Source organism: Mycena indigotica (assembly GCF_014461135.1).
Source record: "Mycena indigotica strain 171206Taipei chromosome Unknown Mind.scaff0011, whole genome shotgun sequence".
Taxonomy (NCBI): domain Eukaryota; kingdom Fungi; phylum Basidiomycota; class Agaricomycetes; order Agaricales; family Mycenaceae; genus Mycena; species Mycena indigotica.
The window spans coordinates 1,667,599-1,681,356 of record NW_023503010.1 but is presented as its reverse complement, the minus strand read 5'-3'; the positions used below and the strand labels follow the sequence as shown (position 1 = coordinate 1,681,356).

The following is a 13,758-nucleotide window of genomic DNA, read 5'->3' as shown; positions in this document are numbered from 1 at the left end:
AATGTGATTCGGCCCAGGCTCGAACTGAGGACCTCCTGTGAACCATTTACTCGAAGGCAATGTTAGACAGGTGTGATAAACCAACTACACCACCGAACCTTACGCATGGTCACGGTGTCCACAATCCCAGCCAAACGAATGGCATAGTATACCTGTGAGGACCGCCGATGTCCTCCCATGAGGAAATGTAAATCTGTCGTTCTAAGTCCAGTATATAGGATTACCCAGGAATTTACAGGTTGATTGTATTGATATGGATTGGATGGCAGTGTGTGTGTGTGTCACGAATTGGAAAGCATATCAATACACGTAACGGTACACTTCCAAAGACTTCCAAGTGTCAGTCATATCGTCGTAGGATGCGTTGAACGAGGAACAGTCCAGATTGCTATTATAATAGGTGCACAGGACAACCATCAGAAATGACCTGAAACCAGTCATTGAGCGTCAGGAGTCTTGAGTTGCTGCGCATCATGCAATGAAGAATTGAAGCTGACTCAAGGCGTGGGCCTGAATATTTAGATCGGTCAAGGTACTAACTAACCCCTCTGCTCGTTTCTTTATATGGTGGACCTTGAAGTAAATCTTCAACTTGAAGCGACGTCTCCGACCCCGCCAACAGTTAGAAACTGAAATCAGAACACTCGGCGACAGAGACCTCCGCTTCACACGTGAGTGGCTGTGCGACATATCTCTCAATTGGAATCTCTGCTTGTCCCTTTCCAACGTTCAACTCTTTCCTTCTCGTCCGGACTCCCAGCCACCCATCTAACTCTTCCACAAGCGATAATCACATATGTCGCCGGCAACGGTTCCCTGCCAGGTATTCGCTGTCCACCGTCAGAATCGTTCTAACTCCTCTTCCAGTATCGTACGGGCAAAACTCTTGGCAGCGGGACGTATGCTATCGTGAAAGAGGCCATCCACATCAAGACTGGCAAGTACTATGCTTGCAAGGTCATCAACAAGAAGCTTATGGAGGGCAGAGAGCATATGGTAAGCCGATTTTCCTTTTGCTATCCGGGAATCTCATAGGTTCAGGTCCGCAACGAAATCGCAGTCCTCAAACGCATCTCGAGCGGAAACCCTAACATCGTGACGTTGCATGACTACTTCGAGGTCGGTCGATGAGCCCCGATGTTGTCTAGTGAAAGTAATCTTACCCAGACCTCCCACAACTTGTACCTCTGTTTCGACTTGTGCACAGGAGGAGAGCTTTTCGACCGAATTTGTGCTCGAGGCAACTATTACGAGGCGTAAGTCTTCCTTGAATCCTTGTTCTATTATTGCGCTAATGTCATTTGAAGCGATGCTGCCGACCTTCTGCGGACGATCTTCAAGGCCGTTGCGTACATTCATGCGGCCGGCATTGTTCATCGCGATCTGAAGCCTGAAAATCTTCTATTCCGCACCCCCGCAGAAGAAGCCGATATCATGATTGCGGACTTCGGCCTAAGTCGTATAATGGAGGAGGAGAAGTTGAGCTTGCTCACTGAAGTTTGTGGCACACCGGGATATATGGCCCCAGAAATCTTCCTGAAATGTTCGTGACCACCCAATGCTCCTACAATCCAACTCATTCATAACTACAGCGGGTCACTCAAAGCCAGTTGACGTCTGGGCAATGGGTGTGGTCACATATTTCTTGTTGGCCGGATATACCCCGTTCGACCGTGACACTCCCAAGGCTGAAATGGAGGCCATCATCGCTGGTGAGTATCGCTTCGAGCCGGAGGAGTACTGGGCAAATGTCTCCGAAACTGCTCGTGACTTTGTTCGCGCATGCTTAACCATCGACCCCAACAAGCGGCCGACTGCCCAAGAAGCTCTGGAGCACAAGGTATGTCATTCTGCTATCCTCGCTCCGCAATCCCAATCAATATCACAGTGGCTTGCCTCTACGACCCCACATTTCGTATCTACGCCAAGTGGTGGCCCAACCGACTTGCTCCCCCATGTCAAGAAAGCTTTTGATGCTAAGCGAACATGTCAGTATTTTACTTGTTCCTCGTAAATTGTCGTCAACAAGTCACAGGGAAGAAAGCAGCGTTCAGCATCCGTGCCCTCAGTAGGATGACGTTGCTAGCTGGAACGCACCCACTTGGGAAAGAGGCTCAGGTTCTCAGTGAAAATGTCCGGCAGTATAAAGAAGAGAGCGAGCAGGAGATTATGGAGGCATGTTCTGCTTCACTCTATTGCCTGTTTGTTGACTTGTTGGTTTCAGGAAGCTTCGATTACCCATCACCACCTTGAAGATGGCTCGCCTCCCCCAACGTCGCCATCCGGCGAGGTGACCGCAAAGCTGCAAAGCACAAATCTGGACGAATGAGTAGTGATATAGGATGAACAATCTTCTGCTGTATGGAAAAGCTTGCATTATATTATTCACGTCGCACCAATATGTGAGGCAAGAGAAACACAGATTTCATTTATATAACCGATCCCCAAAATAAATTGACTCCAACACTAGTTTCGATTCTCAGTAAACTCACTCTGGTAGCTATCTGCACTACTGCCGCCCTGGACAATCTGCACCTCCGTGTGAAATTCTTGAGGAGGAACAGTGATAGGTTGGATGTAAACGCTCCCCCTCGTTAGGCCATGCTTCGTATTGACAGGAACAGGTGTCGCCTTTTGAGGTGCCCGCTGACGGCCAACGCTCTTGACGCGCGCTGGACCAACTATACGTTGTTCATCGTTGTTGTATTCTTCTGGGTCGTCCTCTAACCAAGGTTTGGCAAAAGTGTCCGTAGTTGCAGATGTCATGCCCGGTTGTCGTTTCTTCTTCAGGGTGCGTCGCGAGGAAAGAGATGGATTCGAAGCAGCAGGAAGGATATCAGGAGTGAATCCGGCAGGAGTCCAATCCACGTCTTCACGCTGGGTCATCTGTAACAGAGCAGCAGATGTACGCTCATATGGCATTCCGCCATTTTGAGGTCCATCCTCCAATTTCACTGCTTGCACGATGCCAGGCTGCTTGCGATTGTCATACTGGAACGGATCTTCACTGCTGACTTCTGTCGCAGGGGTAGAGCTCAATTCTGCGAATGGAGAAAGATAGGCGAGACCCGTCTGTGGAGAAGTGCCCAGTGTGGTATCGCTCTGGGTTATCCGATGTTGGCGAAGAGGGGTCTGAGGGTTGACGACGGGGGGAGAGTAAGCATGTGGACGTCCAGGCGAAGTTGGTTGACCATCGTATTGATAGTGGTAGACGGGTTCTGGTGACTCAGGATCATCGTGCCATTCGCTCTTCTCCACCATTGGGGAGGATTGTTGGAACGGAGTGCCTGGGAATTGACCCGCCAGCTCGTGGACAGCATGCAAGGAGTCAGGATAAGTAGAGCTTCGGACACTGAATTCCGATACAGCGCGCTGGTGCTGGCGGGGAGTCGTTTCGACGCCGGGGCCGTAGATGAATTCTGGATATGTTATGGGCACAGGCGGTGCATCGAATGCAAATGAAGGGACAGTAGCGCTTGGGGCATAGCGAGAAGACTGTGCGATAGACACCCAACTTGACGACACAGGGCGGGCTTTGACACTCTCGGCGATGACCGCGGGACTTGGCATATCAAGACCAGAGAATCGCATGGACAGAGTCGGCGGCAGACCACTTCCATAATGAACTGTGACCCTTTCTCGCGGCCGAAGGTGGGTCAAGCTCTCTTGTGTAAACTGCGTAGCAGCCGTCATTTGTGAAGCTTGCGTCATCGTTCGCAACAAAGGTTGCGGGGGTTGTCGCTCGGCGATTGTTGCATCACGTCTGAGTTGAGAGAATTCAGCCATTTGTGGTTGCTGCGGAGGTAGGTCTTTTCTCGCATCGTAAAATTGAGAGGCGGTTGGTGTCAACTGTTGAAAGGTGCTAAAACGCGGGTTGGAGATCAAAACGGCCATTCGGGAGCGTCGCATAGGCCGATTTGCATTCAATTCCTTTGTAATTTCCGTGAAGTCGTCGATACGATCGAGTCTGCGGAATGGTCAGACAGAGGATTAACAGTGTTGCAAAGTGCTCGGACCCTTTTATAGCGCCAATGACGAGGAACGCGCGCGACAGTAAACGAAAAATGCGTCGGGTCAAGGCACCACCAAATCCACTGTCCTGCGCAAAACCGATAACAGTTTCAATCGCTCCAAATTTGAAGGCAGCAGAGATCCATCCAATGCCTCGGATAGGATGAGCTTGGTCCGTCGAGGTTGTTTCTATTCGGCGTTGGTCAATAAATGCTCGGATCAGTCGATAGAAGGCGAAGCAAAAGTTGATTGCCTGGTAGGCGGTGAGGAGAGCGAGGGTGATGCTTGTGAGGAATGTCCATAGTTGTTGGTCGTTGAAGGTCTTGAAGCCGATTGCAACGACTTCCTTTCCGTCGATGTTGAGCGTACCTAGAAAAGGTCAGTGTTTGAGCACAATCGAGAGTTTTGGTCGCGTACGCCGGGATACCCCTATGAAGGATGCTAATTCATTGACGGCGACGATGGTAGGGATAAAGAAGAAGAGCAAGATGCTGGAGACGTTTTGAAAACGTCGAGGAAGGGTATTGACGAGTTCTCCGCGTGTGAATAAGTATAGGAATAACGTGTAGAAGAAAATCGGAATAAAAGAAGTTGCACCTAGCAAGAAAGGTTCAGATGAGCATTATTAGTGACTTTGCGAAACGCACCCAGCACTATATCCACTACACTGAACACAGAAACATTGTCCCGCACAGCGGGGATGTTGTGGGAGAGCAACTCAAGTAAGGCGAGCGCGAAGTAAGTCCATCCTTCGGCTGTGAGAAGCAGATGCCTCCTGCTTGTTGTCAGCAAAGGAATTAGAGCAAAGGAATCGACAACTCACCGACCAGTCCCCCAGTTTTTGAATATCACCGACGCCGTAAACAAAAGCTCCAACGCAGTCGGAATTATGAGTAGCTGGGACTCGAGTGTGGTGAAAGATTCGCAACGAAGAATTGAGGCCGAGGAGAAGCAGAGAGATCCCATTTACAAAGGTAAAGCGGGAAACCTCAGGCAGAGGCAGTTGGCATCTCAAGTCCAAGTGAGAAGCCCGTGTAAAGGAGTGGAATGCAGACTTGCTGCAGGCAGTCGACCGGCGCCTTTCGTGAAAGAAACAAGACAGGGAGATGGTTTCTTGTCACAGGGCCAAACATCAGTCCGTTGCTATCATCTACATCGTCTAACAACTGTGCTCTTGGCTTGACTGGTACTTACATAATACAGGCGATGAAACCGTTGAAACGGGTTTGCAGCCCTCGATAAACTGTTTGGTTTTACTGCAACATTTTATCATTCGCATCGAGCTAGATATTTAGCCACGCGCTTGGTCGTATCCGCGAAGTCGTGAGTAGTTGTTAGATATAATAGTTCACTGTTGAGCTTCCTTCTCGTTGTCCGTGCTCAACCTCTCTTCTGTTGCCTTCTCGTTGTCACTGGCTTCGAGGTCCGCATGTCGAGCAGGGACGGCATCGTCGATATAGGCCTCATCAGAACCTCCCCCAGCGTCAAACGCAGCCTTGTGTAGCTCGAATGAAGACGAATGGTTCCTGGACAGACATGAGCACCAAGTGAGCAAAAGAAAGCGAAGATGGTACTCTGGGCCAATGACGGTTATGAAGATTACAAACGCAGCAATGACCCCGATGAAGATGCCTTGCACTTTAGCGTAGTCGGGGACTTCCTTGCCATCATGTGTCGTTTTGAGATGAGCACCACCAGCTGATAGTTGAATGAGTGACACTTCATTAGCAGAACACAGAGAACTCTCACTGGCTTCAATTTGGGCGCTGGCTGATGACACCATGTTTCCTAGCTGATACGCAACGCCCGGGAATGTCGCGCGGAAAGCAGGAGGAGCCATTTCTGTTAGATGGATGGGTATGACACCCCAAGCACCTTGAACACCGAATTGTACGCAGAATGCGCCAGCAGCAAGCCCATGGAAATCGTTAGGGATGATCCAAAGAGGGATGAACACCGCAGTTAATAAAACACAGGCTCTGATGCGATCATCGTAAGCAGCTAGATCCACGACTCTCAACTGGCGACTCACACAATTGTAATTCTTCGGCCTAGGTACTGGGAGAAGAAGCCCGCTACCACACCACCTGAAACGGCACCCTGATTTGTGAGAGGTTAGATAGAAGCTAAAGCATGCCAAACGTGACAGCTCGGGACGGACATCCGTCGAAAGATGGAACTTACACAGTTGCCAATAATAGTGGCGATAGTCGCTGAATGGGCGCTGAAGCCTTTCGTCTTCTGAAGATAGGTCGGGTACAGATCCTGCGAGCCATGTGAGAGGAAGTTGAAACCTGGGATACCAAAAGGTAAGCTTGAGCCTTAGGCTGTCGCATAACTGACAAACCTGTCATGAGGAGTACTGAATAAATGCAGAGAAGCCAGTGCTTCTTGAGCATTTCCTTCGTCTCATGGAGGAATATTCTGGTCTTCTCCTTCTCGGAGACAAAGCCATGAGCTTCAGCGGCATTGCGCGCCTGCGAAATCACATCAATACGATAGAGCGGATCCAAGGAGTTCAACGGACCTTTTCAAATGCGGCACTTTCGGGAAGCACAGCACGCAGGAGGGCACCAAAGGCCGAGATGCCAGCGCCGGTCCAAAACAGTGCGCGCCAACCAGGCCGCACCTCTGGTACAAGCTCGAGGGAAATGACCGCTGCAAGCTGTTTGATTGTCATTCAGATTAGGTCAAATCATGAACGACAAGCACACCAGATAACCGACAGCGTATCCTTGCTGCAAGAACCCGCTGGCAATACCACGCAGTCCGACAGGCAGATTTTCCAAGGCTGTGGATGCAGCCAAGCCCCAGATCCCACCCATGCCGATACCAAACAAGGAGCGGAGGGCAAGAAACTCCCTGAAGGTATTGACGAAACCAGCCCCCAATTCCAGGACGGCCACAAGCATCAGGTTGAAAACAAGCGGCCATTTACGGCCGAAACGGTCGGAAAAAACGCCGAATAAAACAGCACCGACCGAGCGGAAGAGCAGGGTGAGGGTGATAGCTTGAGTCTAACAACTAGTGAGTACAACAATGAGGTCTGCGAAAGAAACGCACGATGTGGGTGGTGTCGCGTTCGAACTAAGTATTTCTAAATTATCATGCAAGTCTTTATGACGATCAAAAGTGGTCTGACCTGCTTAGAGAGTGCTGGGACACTGAGGGAGACACTGAAAAAGTCGATCGCATCGCAAGTCCACGCCAGCCAGCCAACAAAAAAGAAGGCCCATTGTAGTGGGGTCAGATCCAAGAGCAAACGGACGATTGACTCTTGCTTCTCAGTTGAACGAGGAGGCAGACGCAGAGGTGCGAAGAAAATGGTCATCGTGAGTGCAGGGAAGCGGACAAAAGTCAACTTGTCACTCACTGTTTGGAGCTTTATATACTTGAGTTCCATGCCTTCCCTCGGCTATAAATGACACGGGATCAAGGGCCCCCATGCGCCAATTTTCATACCTGCTTTACCCCAGACTCTCTTTCCCCGCGGGTGTGGTCTCACCGCTCGGTGGGAACATGAAGCCGTGTTTGACAAGGCCCGTCCTGGTGTCATTGCAATCTAGAAGCGCCGGGCTCACCGCACTCATCGCAGTCGCTTTCGAAGCAAGCTGATTCGCCTGAATTCTTCGGCATCTCTTGATGCAAATTTGGAACCATATAAGCAGCTTCGCACCTTTCCCGACCCTTTCTCACGAATCGTCTAGACCTTCTCGTCCCTGACTCTCAACCCACGCTCACTAGCATTCACGATGCCAAACTTGAACTTGAAGTGAGTTTTTGCGTTCCAATGCTGCTGATCATAAGAAGGTACTCCCGCACAGTGATCATGGATCATGATCCACATATTCGCCGGTACCGCTCGGCACTGGAAGCAGATTTAGAGAAGTTCAAGCAGCACAAATTCACAACACTCAGTGCGACTGTAATAATGATTATTTACTTCTAAGGAGTTGTACTAGTATCTGAGCTTCAACATCGCAGTTGTACCAAAAGGTCCACCATATTACGAACCAGATACACCCTTTAACCGCGCGAAAGATTTCCGAGCTCTAATCAACCCAATATCCATCGAAATCGCAACAGCCACAAACCACGTGCTCGCGTCGACTTGCCAAGAGTCCCAAGACACCTAAGCATATTTTACCTGTCCACCATCGTCGAAAGAATGCTTCGCAAGACGATTGGTATATCGGCCGTGTTCTTCAAGCGGAATCCACGTCCAGGAATCGCGGAGGGGATCCTAATAGAGGGGCTGAGAGTTGCGAATATGATTCCAATCCGGACAAACCAGGTTGCTTCTGCCCCTTCACCGATGCAGATAAGAGCCGTGTGCACTTTCGGATTACGATTCATGGCGCGTGCGATATCCTCAGGCTTGATCATGTAACGGCCGAAGTTCGCATCCTAGAAAAGAAGATGAGGGTGAGTCTTGACAAAAGAAACCGCTCACTGTGATTGCGATAACAAACCAGTCGTCTGGAGGGCAGGTGATGAATCCCAGAGACAAACTCGACAAGTAACAAACCTGCATCGAAGGAGCCAACTTCTTTGACGCTTTTCTCTATTGCTTCAACTGGAATAAAGTTATTGAATCGATAGATATCATTGTGTCAGGACATACCAGTATAGTCTCCCGCAAACGCATACTGAGGAATCATGGACATCTTCTCAACGATCTTCCATCGGTCTTTCATCTCTTTCGGTGGCTTGAGGGGATCGACAAGTTGGATGTCCGGCCCATCGCCCGACTAAAAAGGTGTAGCTGAGATAACCTTCAAGCTGACAACTCACATGGGCAAACATCTGTAAACTCAATCAGACGATGGGACGAAAGCGTAGGAGGATGGACTTACATCCCAAACATATTTGTTCTTGTGGGACAGTCTATCGAATGTTTCCATAAGCATGACCGCTAGCTCATATCAGTTCTGAACAGCAACATCTTCTAGAGCACACACCCGTTTCTATACTCCGTTGCAAGCGACCATCATACTGAAAGCGATACCTGACTTGATAGTCAAACAGAATATTAACATGTGACAAAAAAAACTCACATGGAAGCGCTCAGGTCGAAGAGGAATCGAATTCGTTTCGGTCTGAAAAGGAATTATCCCATGTTATGTGAAGGAGGCGGAAGAAATACTTCATTTGAGGGCGACCAAGTTCAGGTTTCTCCATGCTTCTCCTCTTGTAGACGGTGGTTTCTCCAGTAAGTCCTTCTGTAAGACGACTGTCGTCCAATTCACCGTCGATTTGACGTTTGATCCATACGCGTTCCTCCTCTTTGGCCGCGAGATCTGGAGAGACATCAGCAAGGAGAGTAAAAAGCGTACTTTTCACCTGCGTTCAAGAAGGTCAAACAACGACACCATATGTGCTGAAGTTGCCGCAAGAAGCTGTCCATACCCTGCCGCATCTCCTTCGCTCATATCGAGCTCCTCTAATCTGCGCTTTAATTCTTGGGCGGCCATCGCACGAGCCTTGTCGCGAATATGGGAGGGAATTTGCCCCTTGAGCTCGTCCGATACCTAGTAATGGCGACCAGTCACAATCGAGTGGGAGGCATGGAAATCGTGACCCACTTGTTTAATATTACCCCCCTTGTATAGCCGCTTGTATCCCCCTCGGCCGCCCAGCCCGGCGGTATCCCTCCCCCCAGTCTAGGTTGTAAATCAGTTGACACCAAAAGAAACACATGAGTGTACTCCTCCCGCCCATCTATTTCCACCAGAATGTTCTTTATCATCATGTTCGCCCTCCTTTGGCTCCGTGAGTTCTCTCTGTTTGGGTTCAAAGCCGACATCTTGGATCTTCTTGTTGATTGCTTCACGAGCAGCGTCTAGTCCTATATGCGCTACACTCAAACTGAGAAAAAACCATTCAAAAACGGCAGCGAAGGGGGACTTTCAACTGAACATACCCATGTCGCTCCAAAATTTTGCCCAGTTCATCAATAGCTTCCGGCTTGTAGACATCAAAATCGAAGATATTCCGAAGGGCATCACCCAAAGAGTCTCTAGGAAAAGCTTGTATATGCTTCACAAGATTTATTAATTCTACCTGAAATTGAGCACCATCCAGCAGAATTGGAGAACAGACCTCGAAGGGAATACGGGTAGTTCAGGGTTCCGCTCTCGTAGCCTTGTCGAAGGTCTTGGAATGCACCTACCAGACGGACGATGAGATCGTGTTCTATCCCTGGCGCGAGCTGCGCCAGCAAATGGCGTTCCGATGCTTGATCTGGATTCGAAATGGCATGGGTGCTGAAGGTTTCCCCCAAGACCTCCAAGAAGTGGTTTCCTAGAAACGCTGGAGAGCAAGAGTGATCAGGCGGGTCCTGCGATGAAAGCGAGGGAACATACGATAGCCTGGTCGATTGGCTAATAGGACCAGCCGGAAATTTGGATGAACAACAATATCACTTGCATCAACTCTGACTCTTCTAACTCGGCAGCCATTCGAAAGAGTAAGCTCGCCATGGCCGGCAAGACTGCGGAAGATAGCCACGACATGTTCTGGGGCTTTATCAGCCTCGTCGATAATGATGAGGCGGCCATGCAAAATAGCCCGGAGAAGCGGGGAGTTATCATACTGGATAACACCTTTCTCAAGTGTGGTAGAGAACATGAGTTGATTGACGGTGGTGTCACGATGGAGCTGGACGTATTCTCGCGGCCTACCAAGTAACTTGTCGCAGGTTAGCACAATCCAGTGTCATAATCTATGAGTGATACCTGGCACAGTCTACTTGGTCTTAGAACAATTTGAAGATGGATGGAGATGCATACCGATCGACAATTTTGTTCTTTCCTACACCTTGGTTCCCCAGGAGGATAACGTGTTCACCTAGTAATTCCAGGTCCACAGCAATGTCTCGCATTAGTTCAGTTTGGAGGGAATTGTCGTAGAAATGGTCCATATAGGGAACGCGGGATTTGACGCCATGTGGATCATCAGCGACATTAAACAGCGGGATAGCGATCGGTGAGCTTGCACCACCACTAGTGCTTGAAGCGGGGAAAATGAGTTTATCGTCCGAAACAACTGGACTAGGATGAAACTGGGGAAAACGATAATTGTATGGACTCTAAGAGAAGGCAAACACACTCACGGCTGGGGCAAGTCGTTCAATTCCCAACCCGTCAAATATAGAATCGATGTTCATGCGCTCCATGAAAGGCAGGAACTCGGAAAGCAGCGTTTGATTGAGGCTCGTTCGAAGATCTCCGACGCCTTCACCGTCGACCGCAGATCCTTCCAAAGCCAAGGTCCGAGCAACGCGCACTAGTGAGCGTGTCCCCAGTTTACGTCTCTTCTGAATTGTATCTTCAGAGATGCTGGCTCGATATCGCTCGGCAAAACTCAAGAGCCGGACAACCACCTGCGCCTCGCAACCAGTAGCCAGAAGTATATCTCGTTCCTCAGAATGCTCCATAGGCTGTAAATATATGGTGAAAAACATATTGGCATGTTCGATCGACAGCCAGTCCTTCAGAGGCAAAGATTTAGATGCTGTAGCAATCATGCGAAAAGACGGGTGAGCGATCGAAAGGTCCGGTACCATGAGCTATATGAAGGTCATGGTTAGCTCAACTGGTAGCGAGAACCAAGATTGACCTCTTCTGGCGATGCTTCAGCCAAAATTCGTTTTCCGGCCCATAGATCGGCCTCCTTATCTTGAGCTAAGCGAGCCAAAGATCCCGCGGTGGGCCCAATAGCATCAAGACCCGAGAGGTGGACGAGATTCCCAGCCCATGTTGACGTTATTATAGAGCTAATCGTCGCTTGATAAGATGATAACAATGGCTATGAACACAGACCTAGGTTCCCAGGTCGTTGCACCGCCATCTAGAATGCGTCGTCGCATGTATAATTCACGTCCGCTGAGCTCCTTGTACATATGGAGGACTTCAGCATCACGTGCGTAGCCCAATATTTCCCCAAACACGCGAGCAACCGTGCTTGTACTGGAGCTGGCGGTGGCAGGCATAACCGGAGGGATGAGAGAGATATTCCAGCCAAGGGCGTGGGCCTGAACAAGGCTTGTAAGGAGCCCCGTGAATCGGCTGGACGTAATGAACGGCAACTTTGTGGGGGGCGGGAATGGAAGAAGCTCAGCAGGACCCGTAGCGACGAGGAGTGTCTGGTTATCGAGAGTGGCATGAGAGAAAGTTGCCAGAGCAGCATGAGGGGAGATGCGAGTGATTGTAGCTAAATTATATCCCAATAGACCAGTCCCGTCCGAAACGTTGGGACTAACCAGAGGAGGGAGACCAGCTTCTTGAGCCTGCCGACTGAGTATGGCCCACGCTTGTAAGGGTGCGAGGACTAGAGAAGGGTGAATGGTAACGAGAAGCGTTGTCAGCTGTGAAGACGAAATTGGATGTGGTGGTGGGAAAGCCTTAACAAGTCCACGTAATTTCTGAAGTGACGTTTGCGGAAACGGTAACAGGACGCTGCGTGAGGCAAGGGACAGAGCATCGCGAGATTCGGAAGCATATTGCGTTGACACTATAAGCTCCCTGAGTCGCGTCTCAACAAAGTCCGGTTCCCCCTCGTTTCGTGGGCAGAGTGTCAACATCGAACCCACGGGATCGACAAAGCGAGCTTGGAATCTACTGCGAAAGGGAGGGTCCAATGGATGTCCTGGAAAGGGGGGAACCGGGGCAGCGATGGCGATGATGCGAAAGTTTTTATGCGCTGGAATAAATAGCTTTCCATCGTCGTCCGTTGAAGTGTCCAGTTGGGAGTAACGATGAGGATGTATTATATGTGTCCCATCGTCCAGATTCCTACAAAGCATCTCAACACGAAAGGTGGAAAAAATGAGCAGGCTCACATTTCGCGATTCTCAAGTAGATTGTTTAACACTGGCATGATACCACGTTCCGCCTTTTCAATCCCTTCCAATATCAAGAGACGACCGTTCTTCACCGCTTGGACAGCGGGGCTGTCGACATAGACTAGATTCCCGCCTTCGCGGATCTCTCGACCCTTGGTAGCCACATCTTAGAACCCTCTCTCTAGCAGCCGAAAAATGCGTACTTGTTTGAGCTCTGTTTCTCCTACATCCCGATGCAACGCAATGTATTCGTATTCTGAGTTGATCAAGCTAGAATTGGTCAATTCAAATGAAAGATTGACGTTTCCTGAAACCCACCTCGCGAATGTTAACACCAAACGACGCGCATACGGGCCAGGCTGAGATACGAGAAATACGTCTTGTCCAAGGAGATATTTCTGGAGCATGAAATGGAGATTGTCTAAATTCACGGGGTCCTTGATGTCCAAAGTATCCTGCTCTTTCAGATGAGGGAGACGAGAGGGAGTTTGGGCCACTGGGACGTCAAAAACTATTTCTCCCAGAGTGAGTGTTCCAAGAACGTCTGGTGGAGCTGCGAGTTCATCGGCCACACGGACGAGACGACGTTTCGGCGTTGCAGCCATTGTCTATGTCAGGCGTCGAGGAAGACTTTGTAGAGGTCGTCAGAAGATGAAGATTCAGAGCAAGGATCGAGCAAGGACCGGCAATCGAGGGACCGGTGATGCGGCGGCCTTGGAAGTAGTATGACCACTATGAAGCTTGAATGCTGAAACGAAAGCACCGCTACTAGTACTATGTAGTTTGAATGAGAACAGAAGCGGCACAGTCACCAGTGATACAGTCGTTTAATCATCGACATTTGCGATGACTGTTAGGGAATACAGCTTCTCACTTGACTGAAAACCCAGTTCAAGGAAACT

The 13,758-nt window shown here is 49.6% G+C and overlaps 4 protein-coding genes across 4 annotated transcripts; 1 reads left to right on the top strand and 3 right to left on the bottom strand.

The window, feature by feature from the left end:
* Positions 1 to 796: 796 nt before the first annotated feature.
* Positions 797 to 2,329, top strand: MIND_01169200 (Calcium calmodulin dependent protein; the record flags this gene model as incomplete). The annotated part of the gene is made up of 9 exons (XM_037368212.1): positions 797 to 823; positions 868 to 996; positions 1,042 to 1,119; positions 1,168 to 1,256; positions 1,308 to 1,543; positions 1,593 to 1,840; positions 1,889 to 1,988; positions 2,036 to 2,175; positions 2,225 to 2,329. 9 exons carry the CDS (start codon positions 797 to 799, stop codon positions 2,327 to 2,329), a joined length of 1,152 nt encoding a protein of 383 aa, XP_037215138.1.
* A 137-nt stretch (positions 2,330 to 2,466) lies between these two features.
* Positions 2,467 to 4,977, bottom strand: MIND_01169100 (uncharacterized protein; the record flags this gene model as incomplete). The annotated part of the gene is made up of 5 exons (XM_037368211.1): positions 2,467 to 3,967; positions 4,017 to 4,380; positions 4,429 to 4,608; positions 4,659 to 4,786; positions 4,835 to 4,977. The coding sequence occupies 5 exons, from the start codon at positions 4,975 to 4,977 to the stop codon at positions 2,467 to 2,469; spliced, it is 2,316 nt and encodes a 771-aa protein (XP_037215137.1).
* A 382-nt stretch (positions 4,978 to 5,359) lies between these two features.
* MIND_01169000 (MFS domain-containing protein) lies at positions 5,360 to 7,357 on the bottom strand (the record flags this gene model as incomplete). The annotated part of the gene is made up of 10 exons (XM_037368210.1): positions 7,154 to 7,357; positions 7,075 to 7,098; positions 6,726 to 7,028; positions 6,539 to 6,676; positions 6,359 to 6,488; positions 6,196 to 6,305; positions 6,044 to 6,111; positions 5,761 to 5,990; positions 5,586 to 5,709; positions 5,360 to 5,537 (listed from the first exon to the last, which is right to left on the bottom strand). The coding sequence occupies exons 1-10, from the start codon at positions 7,340 to 7,342 to the stop codon at positions 5,360 to 5,362; spliced, it is 1,494 nt and encodes a 497-aa protein (XP_037215136.1). The 5' UTR covers positions 7,343 to 7,357.
* Positions 7,358 to 8,154: 797 nt separating this feature from the next.
* Positions 8,155 to 13,461, bottom strand: MIND_01168900 (uncharacterized protein; the record flags this gene model as incomplete). Its single annotated transcript, XM_037368209.1, has 24 exons — positions 8,155 to 8,254; positions 8,303 to 8,418; positions 8,465 to 8,490; positions 8,540 to 8,587; positions 8,636 to 8,762; positions 8,806 to 8,817; positions 8,868 to 8,926; positions 8,973 to 9,019; positions 9,069 to 9,110; positions 9,158 to 9,311; positions 9,359 to 9,542; positions 9,597 to 9,674; positions 9,720 to 9,879; positions 9,935 to 10,070; positions 10,114 to 10,323; positions 10,377 to 10,701; positions 10,749 to 10,758; positions 10,803 to 11,074; positions 11,126 to 11,581; positions 11,632 to 11,788; positions 11,835 to 12,806; positions 12,854 to 13,008; positions 13,060 to 13,126; positions 13,175 to 13,461. The coding sequence occupies 24 exons, from the start codon at positions 13,459 to 13,461 to the stop codon at positions 8,155 to 8,157; spliced, it is 4,200 nt and encodes a 1,399-aa protein (XP_037215135.1).
* Between the last annotated feature and the right edge of the window lie 297 nt (positions 13,462 to 13,758).